We start from the raw sequence: 18,072 nt of genomic DNA, 5'->3' as shown, positions 1-18,072 counted from the left end.
ACTTCATTCGCCAATCCCCATTCTAACTATGCACCAAAAGAAAACCCCCAAAAAGGGGAAAGAAAAGAACCCTTCATACAACTCGGTCAGTCGCCCATAGAGGCCATTCCAGCCATTGGGGCGAATGTGTCATAGTCTTCGTCGCTACTATCTATCGGGCTCTCAGGGCTTTGGATATTGTTGATGTCTGCACCGCCCATCCCGCCATAAAGCTCTCCGACAGAAGTACCCATACCCATGGATAGAACGCTCTGTCGTCTTCTAGGATCAAATTCAATAGCATTTCCGCTGCGGCTCAGTTCCGGTTTTTCAGGGAGTTTCTTCAACAGCCCGGTCGATATGTCAAGCATACCCATGGCAAATTCGGTCAAGCCCTTGGATTCGCCAGGCTTGCTACTGACACTTAATGTCCAACGGTACTCTCCGAGCCTGCGCCGATACCAGTCGGCCTCTTCGCGACCTGGCGAGGTTGCCCACAAAAGCGACCCGAAGGTACCGATCAAAGCGAAGTTGGTTTTTGAGGCAAAGAACCAGAAGGACCGGAGATGTTGAGGTGTCAGGCGATTGACAAAATCCATAGCGGATATCAGACGGGCCTTCGCAGCACTACGGCAGATGTGCTGGACATAGGGGTCGACAGCCTGCGATTCTGTCTCGAGAGACCGGATAATTCGACGATGCAGCGTTATTTCCGTTGCGAAGTAAGCCAGGTGGAGATACCCGATGCTTGATAAACGAGTGGACGTGACGCTGCCGGACTGGAAAGAAGAGTCCATGCGGATCGCGGTCGGAAGCGCAGCGTACCATTCTTTAAGCTTCAGCTGGATAGGCTTTGCCATACCCAAAACAAGATGGGTACCTTGTGGACCGGCATTGCTAACGTTCTGCATGGCTTCGAGCGTGTAGAATGTTTCGAGTATCTCGGCCAGGATTTGCGTGAGGTAGATCATCTGAACGAATAGCGTCCGGCCTCTTTCAATGTCAAGCTTCTTCTCTGGATCCTGGTCGTCTAATTCGGCTTCAGAGAAGTCGTTCGGTGCTAGAGGTTGCACGACCCAGTTGGAGCTAAAGATATGTGATGGCCGTCCGTGAACAAGGGCTCCCCACTTATCTTGCATGTACAGAGCCCATGCAAGTCTCTTCCTCAGACCCTTCTCCCAAGGCGGAATTTTCCAATGCGTGCAATCTAGGTGGAGGCCGAGCTCTTGGGCGATCGCCACGATCTGGGCGGTCGGGGCCCATTGGTCCCCCTCGGGTCGCTGTGAGAGCAAGAGCCCGGCCTGGACGGTGGAAAGTTTCGGGCGCCACATGGCATCGGCCAGAGAAGACCGTATTAATCTCTCAAGTTCCCGCACATTGGGTCGCTGGTTTTTCGAAAGCTCCTCCGAGTGGTCCCACCAATTGATAGCGAGGATGTAAACAGCGGCCAACAACGCCGGCGAAAACTCCCGGTAGTTTCGATCGTATTTTTCGTAGAAGATGGATTTTTGAATAATGGGAAAAGCCGGATGTACGACTTCGAAATAGAGGTCGATTAACTTGCGGCCGTAGGGCGCCACCAGCCGTTGAATCTCGTCGGTGTCGTCATACTGATGCTCGTGGCCAGGCGTGGCATTGTCAGGTAACATTAAGAACGTATCATTATCGCTCACTTTCCTGAGAGTTCCCCGGGCAAGTAAGCTCTCATCTTGAGGGTCGAACGGAGATAGGTTGATCAAAGAGGGCTCAAAATCGGTAGTAGGACCGATGTATTGGCTATAGCGATCTTCTTGGAGACCAAGAGAGCGCTTTAGTAAAGTCGGGCCACCAAAATTAGCCATCTCCTCGATTAAAGAAGTGCTAGCAGTTGTACTTGACAAGCTGGCCTGACGTTGCCGCCTTCTCCTGTTATCAGACCTGCCGGGTGAGCTGCATTGGCCAATAGTATGTCAGCGATTTTTTTCTGTCCAAGAGTTTGTCGACCATGGGCTGCAAGTGATAACGTAAGGATGGGGGTCAACGAATGAAAGAATCGGTGAGCACTCACCCTCTCTTCCCGTTACTTTCTTCGGTAGAGTCACGCGCTAACTTTCTTTTACGAGGCTGAGGGCTCTGATTTAGAGAGCATGGGACTCCGTGGACTTGGCAAGAGATGCAGCTCTCCTCGTCGTCCCCGATGACGCACTTAAATCGCCTTCTCAGACAAGATTCACAAGGGGATCCGCCTCCACTTACAGCTGAGTCTGAGTCTGTCGAATCATTACTGTTCATACTATTCAAAGATGCGTCCTGGTTATGCGGGCGACTAGGAAATAGCTGCAAGGGTTTAGGAGCAATAGCAATAGGAGCCGTCCGAGGAAGAGTGCTAAGACTGGTCATGGCTAAAATTATTAAGCGGATTGCGCCCAGCACCGCTAGCTGTGTGCTCGCTGAGGTCGGCTTCGCCGTATCACTGTCGGGTCCGCTTAGGTAGACGCCAAATGACGGGTCGCCTGGTAGGGCCGGGCTACAAGGTGACAAGGTGATGTAATGGGCCTATATCCAGACAGAGGGGGTATGATGGGTTACCGAATAGGGAGTCTGGAAATGCCTCTTGAAGGAACAGGGCCCGCTGGCGCAATACAACGTCGAATCGTAGCAGAGAACCGCAGATCTCTGCACTCTCCACTGCTTCGAGGAACTCCCTATGGGACCTCGTGGAATGCTTGATAAGGAAGGTTGGGATGATAAGGCTGTTAAGTGGCACGGGAGGCGTCAAGGAACGGAAGACGCAGGTAAAATGACCACGCGAGTTGTGCCGCGTGTTTCAACACCAACCCAGACCAGTCTGGTGGGATCTGTCTTATCGAATTTGAAGCCGGGGAAATCAAATATACCTTGAACCCGGGTCCTGTATCTCTGCTGTCCTATCGTTTCTGGTAAATAACCACCGTCAGATACAAGGCCGCATGCAGACCCAAATGGCGCATGCGCTCGTGATTGTTCCGGTCAAGGGGTCAGGCCTAGAATCGCGATTATAACGCCGCGATAGGCCAAACCACGGTTAGTATATTGTAATTGCTCCGTATGCCGACGGCTGAGATACACTAGGTAATGATAGAAGCAAGTATAAGATAAGCTTGGCTTATCGTCGTCATTGAAATGTATATGTACCAGTTAAGGGAGAGCTGATTGGGGGGGAAGCTAGATATGTATATCTACAGGGAGGAGGAGAAGTGAAGTACGTAGGTAATGGGTAGGTAAATAAAGCCCATGTAAGTTTAAAGTGAGATGCATAGAGAGAGAGATTTAGACTGAAGTCGAAGAGCGATAATGATACGGACAAGGCGGGTCAGGCCAACAACCTAGGTAGGTAGACGACAGCCAGTTGGTTCAAGGGATGAGGCCAGGGACTCTCTGCTCTCTGCGGCTAACTCTGTTGTACTCTTTTCTCTCTCTCTCTCTTGTTCCTTGTCCCAAAGGGGGGCAAAAGGGGGTCGATCGAGAGTCGCCTATGATCGACCTTTACCGCTAAAACATGGATTTGGTAATACTAATTGAAGATGTACGGAATACCGGTAGTCATAATGATAATGATATCGATATTTAGAGTACTAGACATGGTAAACTGTGCAGGCGGTAGTCGAGGAAGAAGCAAATGACATGTCATTTGGCTTAGGAACGAAAAGGGATTGAAATCGAAACGAGCGAATTATAATGGAGTAATTGATAACCTAAAGATAATCTTATCTTTTGATATAATGACAGAAAATAAATTGTAATAACGAGAGTTTCGGGAAACATTTCCATGAAGTTAGATCAGAGTATGGTATGCACCTTACCCGTGTTAGCTCGTGCAATGTCGAGGGTACATCGCGACGACATGGCGGGGAAGAGACAGCCTCAACTGAGACGGGGGCGGTGGCTAATGGGGTAGGCCGGATCCCTTAGGGGAAGAGAGCACGGGATCGGAGAAGCGAGTACCGTGTCCGTACCGGGTACTTATGCGGTCTGATCTAATCTATGACTTTGGGTTGGAAATGATAAATTAGGGGACTCAGGGACAAGCCAAAGCCTGCACAGAATTGCTTCCATTACCAAATAGAAAGTATGTCTTTGGTGGAATACGGCTAGTAGCGCGAATATATTTAACGTAATCGTTCGACTATCCCGAATCGCGCAGGGTTCCTTAGTGTTCTTTGGGCAGAGAAGGGCGAAATAGAAGTGGGACAATGGGATCAATTAAGCACCTAGAATAGTGAAATGCCATTTTGTAGTTTCGTAGTCTCGTAGTTTCGTCAATCTCGGGTACCTAATGGCGAGAAGAGTCCAAGTATCCATTGTGAACGTACAGCAATTCAAATTCGAGTCCGCATACGGAGTTTGAGGATCTGAGTACCCAGTTGCGCATCGCTTTCTCTTTCGGTTTTTGTAATTGTTATGTTTATTACAAATCGTCATGTCAGTTCAGTATAAAATTTATTTGTGCCTAGGAAGGTACTTAAATGTAAGAGCACGTGCATTTCTTATCAGGTATTTGCAAGGTACCTACGTACATATCTGGGTCGTCTGGGGCAGGGTTGTAGAGATTCAATTGTGGAATGAGCACCTAATTTTTAACGACTCATTATTACATATATCATTGAACATTTAGTAAATACAGTACAAGTAAACTTAGGAAACATCGACTCAACGACCAAGTTTGGATAACCAAAAAAAGGGTTAGATTAAAACCTAATATTATGTATTTCTAGGTAGGTATTATGTACATACCTAGGTATAACAAGATGCATGTCGTATCTGATTTTTTCTTCTTCCACCCAGTTTAATTTTTTTTCCCTCTTCCTTGCCTTTACCGCATCACCAAGTTTCCATCGGCTGCAACTCAACTAATATCGTTCCGAAGGATTCGGTTGCATTCTCGGAAGAGCCAATGATCTTAGTGTTAGCGTCTTACAAGCAGAGTGAATTATGTCACCGTCTCGGTCCTAATAAGGCATGGCATTTCTTAGGGACAAGACTGGGACGTCACCGCAACGTTGGTAAAGAGAAAAAAAAAATCAAGGGTATCGAGGTATTCGTTGATCTATCTGTCAGGTAGCCCTGTCACCCATTCCACATTATTCGACCAATTTTCTGGGTCCCCCACGATCCGCTATCAGCCACCATCTATCTCCCGCCTATGATCTCACTCCCCGCGTGCCAACCCGGCGTCGAACCCAGTCAGAGCCGGTGCGATCCCGCCGTGGCTTGCGATGGTCCTTGCGATGGCCTTGGTCCCCAATGCAGAATTACTTTTAACCTATCCCTGCCCCAGTCTCAGGGTTGTCACAGACAGACAGGTGAGAGAGACAGGGTTAATTTTGACATGCGACATAAATGCCCAAAAGAGATCCCCGCTCCATCTTCCTACATTTCTCCCATAATACCAGACAGCTTCGCGCTGTCTCGTGATGCGCTGTCACTATGTATGACTCGAGTTGTTGAATAAGAAGCACGGCCTCGGACTCAACCCATGGTCCCATGCCGGCAAGAACAATAAGAGCCTCTTGGCGCTAAGGCACCGATGCAGCGACGCGGTAATGCTGTGACCTTGTGGATACTCGGAGAAGCCTCAAGTCTCAGAAGCCAAGCAGGCCAAGCGAAGGCGAGGAATCATTCTGTGCAGCTCTCGAAAAGTATGTAATAAAGAGGCTCGCTACATGTGCAACACAGACGCGCAGCGACGGCACAGGCCGCGAATTGGTGCAAAAAGGGTAGTACTAACGGCAACACCTATAGGAATCGTCGCCGGACTAAGATCCCGCATTGGCAACGATGACCATGTACATACAGTAGGAGGTATAAGTAAGGTCAGCAAGGATACCGTTATACATACTCTCTCACATCCAAGGTGAGAATGCGTCCACTATCGAACCACGATTGAATTCCTGGAGGTCATCTTCGTGGGGTTGCATATTAACCTTGGTTAAGGCCAGCCTATAAGCTTCTAATACCTACAAGCACTGTCTCCAAATCTTCGGACATAATGACTTTGCCATGACCAATATCCTCGATCGATGCGTGCTCTGCAGATATGTACCAAATGATGGCTGAGCTATCTCTTAGGTTTCTTGGCTTCCCTCCATCTCACTCGGCAATCATGATATTAACACGAGAAACAAACTTCCACAACCCCAAACCATGCTTAGTATTTTTAAACATAACAATGAATCATGATAATGTCTCCCTTACTATATCAATCATATGAGTAAGAAGTTTCATTAATTGGATGACAACACAGACATCTTTGTTTAATTTAGCAGCTACCTTCTAGAACAGTTATGAGTATCGTTATCAAGCTCATTGCGTAACCTTCATTCGAGGGACGATTACCTACACAGGCTCTAACATGGCGAGAGCAATACGGTTGATCTCGGATTAAAATAGCTATTGACTACGGCGCCAAGCGTAGTGAGGCATCGTAAAGCTGAGACGCCTTGACAATATTCAGGTCTCGGGCTTTAGGCGAGGCTGATTTCTTCGTTCTTCTAACATGATGGAATTGGTGATTGCTTGGGCTGAATGATATCGTCTTATTGGCACCCCTAGAGATGGGTTCTCCTTGATTGCCAACACAAGACCTCTTGTAAATGGCACAAACATTATTATCAAGCATATCTAGGTACGTACACACAAAAAAAATCGTCCATCCTAATTTCTTCATATTAGAGCCTTGTCAGTATGGATCTTAAGTTCAAGTCCTACAGAAAAGTTATGAAACACTTGAGAAATAGGTAATTATATTATGCCACGTCCTCTTGAACAAAATGTATCATCATGCTCCTATGTGCTCGTTCCATGGATATGGAACTTCGTGAGGGATTCGTAATAGCAACACGACAATTTCTAATGTTGTCAGTGACCACGGTAACATTTTACCAAGTCAACCAGGGTAATGGAAATTCAAATTAAATGGAGGCGTCCTCTTATCGAAGCCACATGTAAGTACCTAATTAAGATCCACGCTATGAAGAAGGAAGGTCATGATAAGATAGCTGTTTATGCGATATCCCCGATGATGATCCTGGGTGAAAAGATAAGCTCAGGGGAGCCCATCGTACATATATCAAATCGGGCTACCTTCTGCAATAAAACTACTTGGATTAATGTATCCATGATTTGTTTGATATCAATATTTCTATCATACTACGAACCATTGACAACGTGCTTAAACCTTATGACACTCAGCCCTAGGACTTGACATTGCTGACATAATGGTTGAAACAATGCTGTTGAGCTTGGTTGCTTTTATCCCGGTGTCTCCTGAACATTCTATTCACGATCAACGCAAGGATGAAGTGATATAGGTGCAGCTAGGACATCTATGATATAACCCGCTCAAGTAAATTCGCTAAGAATAGTTATTTTTTGCACATTGGCATACAAGACGAAACCTAGCGAGTACCCTGAACCCGATCTCTATTGCTAACTGGTATCTACTCTAGTCTCCCAAGGTCCCAGAGTAAACCAGACAATTCTCCCAAGACGTCTTGTCAAGTTATGCCGAACCACAACGCCCGAAATCCAAAAATCGTTCCATCAAGCCTGTTCATAGCCATCTAAGCTTTCATAGACGAGTACACGCTCGATTTCGTAACGCCCGTAACGCCCGGGCGGACCGCCTCGAACCGCTTTCTAGGAAGGCCGGTTGTTCCACTCACGCACCCATCCAATCCAGAAAGCTACCTACGTAGCTCCGTACAGGAATTCGAAGCCCGTAGTCGCCTGCCCCATTCCGGGGTTTAACAGGTAGACGAGAAAGATCATCGGCGCCTAGGTTACGCGGATAGCTTAGATGCCACCGATGGCGACCATGGTCTTTGACATGATGACAACGCCATGTCCTGCTCACGGTGGTTGAATCCGGCCGCGATAAATACTGTACACAGGGAAAGTAGATGGAACAGAAACAGCACGAGGGAAACCCATATCCTCATACTATGATAATCGATACAGATGATGCCCTCTGGATAGCTTGGGCGTGCCATTTCATATAGAAGGACCATCTTGTCTCAGTATAGAATTAGTATTGGGATATAATGCGGGTAGGTAAATGTAAGTGTCTTAGACTCTGTATATCCAATCTTACCGGCCGTGTATTTCATACGTCGAACAATAAAGCCAGTTATATTATACACGAACAGCTACCTGGGTATTATACAAGTAAACCGAAGATTCTCTACAACACGCCTACAAGGAAAGAAAGCTATAGCGATCTTTTAAGGTGATAGCTACCTAGGAGACTTCATATCTACATTTGGTGGCACTGCTGAGGTTGAGGTAGCTACGAGTAATAATAATAACTCGATAGCCTCTTCGTGAAGGGTCTCTATATCACCTCATCTGGGCGCGTTTTTGACTACTTGGGCTGTATATGAGATGTCAGCGAGATTAGTAGTGTCCAAGCTATCATAAGTGAACAAAGCCAAAGTTACGCCACGAAGCTTGACCTGAAGGGTCCCCTGAACTTCCCTACTGTTTACTTGATATAGTTCCACGAAGGCCTGAGCGCTTATGTGGAAATGCGTCGATGGCGTCAAGTTTCTGTATACACGCCTACTACTACTTGAGTGGCTAAGTAAACTCGACGCTCAAGAGCATGGGCAGACAATAGGGGAAACTTAGAACGCTTAGGACATACATGCACATAACTAACGATAGCACTTTCCAGCCAGGGCTAATTAACGAAGCATATCGAATATCATTGTCGTTGGCTTAGGAACGCATCTACCTCAGTCGAGACCATCTTAATATAAAGGGTACCTCACAACCATATTTGTACGTCTCCACGCGAAAAGTCGTACAGTTGCACACCAAAATTACTATCTATGGCCTGGGAAATATTACAAATCGGACTTTTCCTTGTGTTCGTGATGGCAGCCGTCGCTGCCTTCATGGGGTACGTACACTGGCTGACCAGCGACAACGACGACTCGCGCTGCCTCCCTTACACAGCCATTCCCCAAACATCTCAATCCCCGCCGGCCCGTCTCCCCTATAAGAAGGATGTTGACACTGTAATCGTAATCATTTGCGTGGGAACGGTACACGCGATCACTGTCTGCATATTCTACTTCCTCTCTACCCTCGACCCCGAAACAGACAACACGGTTATGTTCGGATTGGACGGTATAACCATGTTCGGCACCGGGATCTTTCTCACGTATTTCACTATGTACGAAGGTTCTTTATGTACATGCCGAATCTTGAGCGGATGTGTCGCGGCGGCCTTGTGGGGGCTATTTGTGGCGATACACTGGGGCCCGCCGGGGCTCGGCACCATCGCCTCGGGATGGGCGTGGTACTGGGTTGGATTTGTGATCGAGTGGAGGCTTACGCTCATCTGCCGCTTTGCGGTGCATATAGCAACGGTTTCATTCGTTGGAGACTATTAGGAATTGAAACGAAGCGCCTTTTGTTGGGTGGGGTGATGAGGGGCGACGAGGCGGGAGCAGGCGTCGGGGTGTATATGATGTTAGGTGTATCCGGCTTCGGATGGATAAGGCTGGATAAAGGTGTCGCGAGGAGTTACGGCGTTACGTGGATATCTTGACCCCTAAAAACCAAGTTGATGAGCTCCTTCATAGGAGTGGGTATACCGGGTTGACCAACGGTAGCTCTCGCGATAGTTTCATTTAGAGTGGGCTATCAAAAGCACCACTGAACCAACCCGGCGGTAGTCATCTGCCTTCATAGTTAGTTGTTGTTGCTGGCTTTTGAGGATAATGAATAAACTCCCATCTTTCTTCGTCGTAGGCTTAAGTATCACAAGAGATTCAGTTGTCTCCTTCATTATACTACCCCTTTTGATATCCCCAGTGCTCAAAGTACCCATTGACTTGATGATAGGTTCGTGACTACCTGTAACCAATATATTAAGTTAATAGCTAGTCCGACTAGTTTCCTGTTCGTTCGGTGCATTTTAAATGTCCGGTATCATACAGCTACGATAATCGAAACCAGAAAATTATTGACATCCTGTCTCTCTGTTAAGACTTCGTACTCGATAATGAATATTGGGCGTGTTAGCTACGACAATCTGCTTTAGACGGGATGTCAACAATTAGCATAATATCGTATATCGCATGCAATAAGATCAAATACAGGTATCCAAGAACAGAACAACCAACATGGCGCAAAAACATTACCAATTATTATTCACTTTTCGTATCGTATGACTATACCACTAATATGCGTATGCGGACCCACGAGTTCCCAACCAACTCGATCATGCCCTAATAAGAACGCCTCTCAATAAACTCACTCATTCCTGACTTGCGCTCAGATCCATGCTCTTGTCCCAAAGATTCCGTAAAATTGCTGCAACGCCATCGTCTGCCCCATCTGCATAACTGGATCCACTTATCCGGTCGTGGAGCCTTTCCTCTTCCCCATCGAAACTAGAATTTGTCCCGTTCACCCGTATTGACGTCCCTTGCCGTGGCGTGGTAGGCCTCGATTTTGCCTTGTCTGTAGTATAGTTCTGGCTGAGATCAAGGCGACCCGTGCCGCCTAGGGCCGACGTCCTCTTCCCATTTACCGTCCCATTAGCTCCGTTCTGATTAGGTATATGCTGGCTCTTATTTGCGCCAGGGAGTTTCGACAGCCTTGCTATGGAACGAGCGATGGGGTTCTGATAACGCCGAACAACAAGATATTCCATACCCGTACGCTCGAGCAATTTACCTATGCGCGGATCCCTATTGTCGTAACCACTACCACCAACCAAAGGACTGACGCCGACAACGCCAACTCCGCCAACCGGTTGAGTAGGTTCGATGGATGAGCTGGCCCGTTGAAGGTTAAGTTTCTGCTGCGTCCGCGACTTTTCCGCCGGCGCGGCCTTATAAACCGATCTCCTCGTTCGAGGAGCTAGAGCACTGTCACTCTCATCGTCACTTACCGATCCTCGGTAGTTCTGGTTCATGTTGCCGAGCGACTGGGGCCGGCGTATACCCTCAGCACGCTGGCTTGATGCTCGTGCCGATGCATAGAATGAACCGCTCTCGGCCGTTGGACCCGAGCCGGGACCCGAACCGCCGTTGACAAAGCGCGACGTGAGCTCTTCCCCTCCGCTACCTACTATAGCGGCATTTTTGGGTGTCCCGAATAGACTTGACGGACCGCGGCTCGCTTGAGACTCGGGCGAACCCGAGTTATGGCGTACTGACACGGTTTCGGCAGACATTTGGGGCGGCGCGCTCGAAGATGGCGTACGTTGCAGTAGACGCGACGTCAAATATTGGTTATGTTGGGCCGTTCCGCGGTCTAGTGGAGACTCTTGTTTACGGGCCGGCGGTTCTTCGTGGGGGGTCTGAGGTCGCGAGTTATCCCGGCTACGCGACGTCTTTCCTGGGGAAGGTTCACTACTAACGGCTGATCCGCGTCTTGATAGGTAGGGCGAGGCGGATGCGCTTGCGTCCACCCACTCGTCTTCCTGGTCGCTACCAAGATCGAAATGGACTTGACCCTTTGCGCCTTTTAATTTGTTGACTTCCTTGTGGGACGAAGATCGCTTGAGATTCGTGGCAGATTTGGGTCGCTTTGCTATCTCGGCATGGGAACGATTGCGCTTTAAGCTCGACTGGGAAGAGTTCTTCTTGAGACTGGCGGGTGATGGGTCGCGCTGCAGCTTAACGTCTGAAGTGGCGCGACGGTGTGATTGGGCTGTCATAGGGGGATGTTCAGGTGAGGGAGAGGTAGGTTTTCGTGTCAACTTGGAAGTGGAGGAGGCGTGATTTTTGTGTAAGCCTTTAGATGATGGTACGCGGGCGTGATGACGAGCTGTGGCTCCTCCGCCTACAACGTGTTTTGAAAGTTTAGCCCGGTGCTGTTGGTGGGATGCATGGTCGCTAACTTGGGAGTCGCTGTTATGGCGATTTACTGCCGGTCGTTTTGATTGGGCGGCATTTGCGGCGGAATTATCGCTGTCCTTAGCCATAATACCTGTAATTTTGCTAATTTACACCCCTAAGACAAAGAGTCCGTCTGTCAGCCAGAACAGTTCAGCTGCCCAAGCGGGCGTGGGCGTGGGCGTGTCCGTCGGTGTACAGCCAGACGGCTTGGGGGAGGGGACCCCGGGGATAAGGTCTTGGAGGTCAGGATTCTTGGAACTTTTTGGGGAAAAGATGGGTATGAGGAGAAAGAGGACAGGATATCGCAGTGTGCTAAGTATCGGACCGTAGAATCCTGGAGGTGCTGTACATACGATACGACGCAGAGACGTACTGTACTGTACCGTGCCTAGGTAGGTAGTAGGTCAGGCAAGTCAGGTATGACAAGAAAGATGTGTCGGCGGGGGACTGGATGAGTGGCTTGAAATTTGTCTCAGATCTCTTTCTGACTGGACTGCTGATGATCCCGGCTCGTTTGGATGAAAGTAGCTATTACGAAATGGTTGTATGTATTAATATGTAGAATGAAGAATCGAGCAACCTGCAGGACATGCCATGCAGCTCTGTTCAGCTGTTAGGGAGTTAAAGTGTAAGGGTATATAAGGCAGCTCGCAGCTAGCTTTAGATTCAGTACTACGGTAGCTGTCGACAACGTTGCGCGAAAGGAGAACCGATGATGTTGATATGCGCGAGGTGTTGTTGAAGGAATTGGTGATCGCCGAAAAAGAAATGAAGAAAGTATTGAATTGGCAAGATTGGTTAGTTACCTTAGGTAAGATTGATGTCTACAAGATATGGGGAATAATGAATAACGGCAACGGCGACGCACTGTTCGCAGCGACGACAGAGTTTAAGGTTCGAGTTGTTCCTAGCTGGAGACTAAGATATTTTCCATCCGGCCCGATCATCGGATTCGGAAGTATCGCCCGTAGCTATCCACGCCTGGAAGTACCTAGACCTAAATACCTACCTAGTCTAACAAAGCAAACACTGCGCAATACAGATACCGTAATACATGCGCTATATATAAGTATCAATGACAAAAATTTGGTGAATTTTGTCTGTTAGGTAGTATGCAAACAAATGGATGTCCAGAAATCGGTTTTCGATAAGTGGCGGTGAGTCTAAATTCACATGCCCACGTGTGATAACGGGAGATGGAGGTCCGGGTCACTCCGAGCGCAAGTGGCGGGGTTATGTGATACCTTCGATTACGTAGTACGTCCTACATGATTTAAGTAGAGGGAGGAACTAGGTGAGCAAGTATAAACAGATCGCAACATCTCTCTAGGCGATGTTGCCATGAATTAAACATTCAAGGGTGTTTTGGATGGTGGCACCTCAACTTCAACACGGCAGGTACAATACATTACCTAAAGAGTTTGTGGGGCTAATCCTGGAACTACCCCGTGTTTCCTTTTTCGGTCACTGGATTTCAGGTCTTCTCTTTACAACGTTTAGAGAATTGTTTGTTTCCAAGATGTTTCTTAGACCAAACACACGACAGCCGGTTGAATAGAGCTCGTTTTATACACGATCTACGATCCTGTGCACTACGCATCGTCCTCCCCTGTATAATCGTTTAAATGTGATCACGGTTATACTATATTGCCTGTAAATCCTTGGCCAGCATGTTCCCTAATATGGAACGTCTTCTCGTCTCCCTCGAACATGTCTTGTCGCAGCATGTTGCGCTCGACCCTCACCCGGGTAATATCAAACGACAAGTGTCAACTTCATTACTATTTCTCGATGCTGTCTTGTTAAATAGAATGATGCTTCTAATATCACCTGTTTACATATCCCGGATCTCACTCTTTCGAATTGACGTCAAATTGCAAGCAGCTTATCAGTAGAAGCCTTGCAGGCGGCAAGTTAACTTTCCAAGTATTATCAACATGGGTTATTACGAGAATAGTTTCTACACTTTACTGGCCCTTTGCGCAGGTCTTCTTGCATCTCAACCCACGAGGCGGAATGAGTTGAAGAAACAGGCCGAAGCTCGCAAACAGGTATCACGAGATGACAAACATCCCGAAGCAAATTGGTACAAGGTTTACGCCCTCGTCATGGGCGCTGACTGGATTCAAGTACGTCACACACGTTCAACATATCACGATATCATACCATACCAGATCGACTAATGGAGCTCATCACAGGGGCCATACTTGTACTCCCTTTATCGCGATGAACATGGCCTATCTGAGCGTCTAGTGTCTACCCTCTTCGCCACAGGCTTTTTGTCAGGTGCCGTCAGTGCCTATTTCATCGGCGCTTTAGCGGACAAGCATGGCCGGAAAGCTGTTTGCATGGTTTTTTGCCTGCTTTATGCCATGTCTTGCTTTTTTACCATCCTACCAGCTGTTCCCCTCCTCTTCTTAGGTCGGATCCTCGGTGGAGTGAGCACAAGCATCCTTTTCAGTGTATTCGATAGTTGGATGGTGACCAACTTTCGTGAGCGCAAACTCGTCGAAGACGGATGTGACCTGTCTAGGACTTATGCTACCACCAGCATTGTTAGCAGTGTCTCGGCTATTTTGAGCGGCATCGTTGGTGAATGGCTCGTTAAATTTACGGGTACCAAGAAGGCGCCATTTCTACTGAGCGCCGGCCTACTATGGTCTGCCCTCCAACTAATCTGGGCTCATTGGGTATATGATTCTCCGTTTACTAGCCTAAATGCCAATGCTAATGGATGAAAAGATTGAAAATTACGGCTCGAAAGAATCGGAGTCATCGGACAAGTCCAAGAAGTCCAATGTCTGGTCGACTTTGAAACGACCCTCAATCTTAGCTCTTGGATTTGCCTCGACTATGTTTGAAGGATCTATGTATCTCTTCGTCGTCTTCTGGACACCTACGATTAAGGCTGTCCAGAAATCTACCGGGGAACTTCCATACGGAACCATATTCTCTAGCTTCATGGCGTCCTCGATGGCTTCTGCGTTGATATTCAACATCGTCATGCAGAAACGGCCATTCAAATATTCCCGGCTTCTTATCGGCATCCTGCTTGCTGCCAATTTTTGCTTTGTTAAGCTTGCGGGCCCCAAAACCGAGGACGCTGCCTTCTGGCTCTTCTGTCTTTTCGAAGCCTGTGTCGGTATGTACTGGCCTTGTACTGGCTATTTAAAGGGTCGGCTCGTAGAGGATGACGTTCGCGCCAAAGTTTACGGCATTTTGCGGATTCCGTTGAATATCTTCGTTGTGGTTTCGCTAGCCATTGCTGGCGATAGTAAGAGCTTCATCAAGGTTTTCTCGGCATGCTCGATGCTATTGACTGCATCTTTTGGTGCAGTTTGGGCGGTCAGCTTGAAAGAGAATATGCCTTGAAGCAAGACAGTTAAGAAAAATGATGTTGTTCGACCCAGAGGACGAATCGATTTTTCAGTGATAGGGTCACGCACGAAAGCATTTAGCTTAGAAGTTCAGCTCACTTCCTTGCTAAGTCCCGCTGCTGAAATGAACGCGACATATCATTGGGGGTTACCGCAGTCCACATACGTTGTCACTCAATACTCGATCTACATATCTCTCCTCCCTATCATGCGGTAAAACCCATCTACGTCGAGTTGGAAGAGATTCGGCTAAATATTGCCATAATTTCATACCTTCATCAAGGTACTGCGATCTTACGAAGTTCGAAGGTCATCTTGAACCATCTAGGGGTGTTTTTTAGGTGTACCTAGCGATAATCTCATCACTTTCACCACTCTACTAGGTAGACTACGTGCCGCAAGGCGTCTCGATATCTCACAAAAACCAAGGCAAAATGCTGCTAGAATGAGGAGTTTGGGAGCTTTAGTGAGTACATTCGAACGTTGAGGGGTTAGCGCAGCAGGGACGTTGAAGAAAAGATGAGATAGGGGAGGTGAAATTCAAATGGAAATAACCAGCTCTGGTGTCTCCCAGGTGCACCCAATTGGACTATTCCATACGCTGATGGCTGAGATCGAAAAATACATACAGTACCTATCTAGATATACCTCTCGATACATTACATTATGTCGCTGAAAATTGCAACACCTTTCTTCGTTCCGTCACAATTCATTAGACGCGTGACTGCCACCTTTTCCCGTGTACGTAATAAATTCCTCCATTCTCCTTGAGTATCGTCCCCTATATCCTCCAGGGCTTCCCAACAATGGGAAATGGTGAGTGATATCGTAAATAATGAAGCATAGGTCATATTTATAAGAACTTCGTCTCTAGTCCTAGTCTGATACTGAAACTTGGTCCAAATATTATAACTAGAACACATGTTGGATAGACTATTAATCGTAAGATCGGTAGGATCTCACCAGGTGCCCATAGCTTTTTTTGAAGAGCTGATACCAGCGACATGTCGAATTTGACCTCTCATGTTCAGGCTAACCTTCCAAGCCTGGTTCGGTAGGTAGGTACCGAGGTAATTAAAATAGATACGGCAGTAATCGGGCTTCCGAGGGATACATATACGTATTCAGGATACCTTTATGCGTATGCTTAGTTCTAGAATGTTTGGCTCAGCCTTAAACCTCTAACCCAGACCACCATAAAGGGGTTTATCACATTGCCTTACCTTATGATTGTCTCCTATTCTACCTAGTAAGTCCGACATGGCAGTTAATCAACGATAATCTAACTGCTCACGTAATTGTAGTTCGACATTTCATATCCGTCTCCTATAGTCATCACAGACAACAACGGTTCACAATGGTTTGCCGTATACCGACCACTTTCCGGGAGGCTGGCGCAGAACTGGATATGAAATAAGGAACATGGTACATACGTAGATCTAAGTATATGGCCTAGGTACACCAATCGTAGACAAGGTAGAATAAAGGGTTTCAGGTACTGATATAGGTACAGCCAGTGAGGCAAACTCTCTCTGGGTAGGCACCTAGGTACATAGAGATTCTCATGTTCTGTATCCACTAAGACGGGCTCCTACAATTTAACAAACACATATAACGACGATATTCCTAGGGTAGGGACGTTAGGCAGTATTCGAGCGTAGACTGTTAAGGCCGTAAAGTTTCTTGAGTAGTACAATTATATCTCCCCTTCACCCTTTATGTGTGTCCTTCACAACTAAAAATAAATTTAACAAAACCCCCTTCTCAAAATCTAAGGCATACAAGCTTACATGATCATACCATAGTCGATCAGGTCTATCACTTCTACAGAGTCAAATAGGTATATTTGATTGTTTCCGAGTTTTCATCATTAATAGTATCGTAGTCTATGATACAACCCTACGTCGCCTCAGACAAGGGTTAGACGAGGTTCACCAATTCGAGCCGACTTAGGTAGTTATTCAACCTAGCTCGGCTCTGCTCTAGCTCAAAACGGCGTAGCTTCAACGCGGTGCTAGCTTGAGGCTATCGTGCATTTGAGGACATAGCTCCGTGCCACTAGCTTCTAGGTAAGGGACCACGCGCGTAAACCCCACAGACCGAGCCATTAATATGCAGCCGCGGATGGGCAGGTAAAGAAAAACGTGCTGACTCGAGCAGCTCTTTTCGCTTCCATCCGACCCGTCTTACGTATGCCACGTTATCCAGTCACCAAACTTTTACATATCTTGACCCGTTGTTAAAATCTTGCCAAACCACAATTCCAGCGACTTTTAGGCATCCTTACACGTAAATATTCATTTGTCACTTAGCTACCCAATCCCGCTCTGTCACTGTCGACACATCGACGCGTACCCCAAGCCCACCCATAGTTCCGCACTAAATCCCTTCACCCCCAATCACAACATCAGACGAACCGAATCCCAATCCGAGCCGAGAGGCCGGGGCCAGGCCACTAAACCTCACTTGGGTACCTTCTGCCTTCTATTAGCAATAGTAACACGGGGCAATCCAGGTAAGGATTTCCCTCTATGCGGCTTAGGGATGCTGTAATCAAACTGTTAAACGAAGAAGCTCGCTGATTACAGCCCTATCAGACCTAGAGCTGAGATGAGCTGAACTAAGCTAGGCGAGGAAAGAAATTACTTGGCATTCCCAAGCAAGGGGTAGTTGTTCGGCTCATTTCCGATCTCACCAGATTAGGTTTGACGCACATACGCAGAGGTCAACTTTATGTAGCCACCCATTTGACCGTTACAACAAGCGTTGCACTAATTAACGAAGTTTAAACAACTTCAACCCATCACCATCTCACGAAGAACGCAAACATAATTGCTAAC

At 47.3% G+C, this 18,072-nt stretch overlaps 4 protein-coding genes across 4 annotated transcripts; 2 read left to right on the top strand and 2 right to left on the bottom strand.

Moving 5' to 3' along the window:
• Positions 1-86: 86 nt before the first annotated feature.
• Positions 87-2,358, bottom strand: F4807DRAFT_454250 (fungal-specific transcription factor domain-containing protein; the record flags this gene model as incomplete). Its single annotated transcript, XM_048000553.1, has 2 exons — positions 87-1,884; positions 2,027-2,358. 2 exons carry the CDS (start codon positions 2,356-2,358, stop codon positions 87-89), a joined length of 2,130 nt encoding a protein of 709 aa, XP_047849511.1.
• Positions 2,359-8,873: 6,515 nt separating this feature from the next.
• On the top strand, positions 8,874-9,395 carry F4807DRAFT_465096 (uncharacterized protein; the record flags this gene model as incomplete). Its single annotated transcript, XM_048002236.1, has 1 exon — positions 8,874-9,395. The coding sequence occupies one exon, from the start codon at positions 8,874-8,876 to the stop codon at positions 9,393-9,395; it is 522 nt and encodes a 173-aa protein (XP_047849510.1).
• Positions 9,396-10,035: 640 nt separating this feature from the next.
• F4807DRAFT_296999 (uncharacterized protein) lies at positions 10,036-11,790 on the bottom strand. The gene is made up of 3 exons (XM_047994896.1): positions 11,375-11,790; positions 10,149-11,301; positions 10,036-10,039 (listed from the first exon to the last, which is right to left on the bottom strand). The coding sequence occupies exon 2, from the start codon at positions 11,186-11,188 to the stop codon at positions 10,265-10,267; it is 924 nt and encodes a 307-aa protein (XP_047849509.1). The 5' UTR covers positions 11,189-11,301; positions 11,375-11,790; the 3' UTR covers positions 10,036-10,039; positions 10,149-10,264.
• A 2,002-nt stretch (positions 11,791-13,792) lies between these two features.
• Positions 13,793-15,227, top strand: F4807DRAFT_465094 (DUF791-domain-containing protein; the record flags this gene model as incomplete). Its single annotated transcript, XM_048002235.1, has 3 exons — positions 13,793-13,984; positions 14,054-14,545; positions 14,598-15,227. 3 exons carry the CDS (start codon positions 13,793-13,795, stop codon positions 15,225-15,227), a joined length of 1,314 nt encoding a protein of 437 aa, XP_047849508.1.
• Positions 15,228-18,072: the final 2,845 nt, after the last annotated feature.

This window comes from Annulohypoxylon truncatum, assembly GCF_022578515.1.
Source record: "Annulohypoxylon truncatum strain CBS 140777 unplaced genomic scaffold F4807scaffold_48, whole genome shotgun sequence".
Lineage (NCBI taxonomy): Eukaryota > Fungi > Ascomycota > Sordariomycetes > Xylariales > Hypoxylaceae > Annulohypoxylon > Annulohypoxylon truncatum.
This window is presented reverse-complemented; position numbering and strand designations above follow the sequence as displayed.

What these genes read in the sequence shown, in the direction of transcription:
- F4807DRAFT_296999 (XM_047994896.1), bottom strand. Translation starts at nt 11,188, where the DNA reads ATGTCTGCCGAAACCGTGTCAGTACGCCATAACTCGGGTTCGCCCGAG.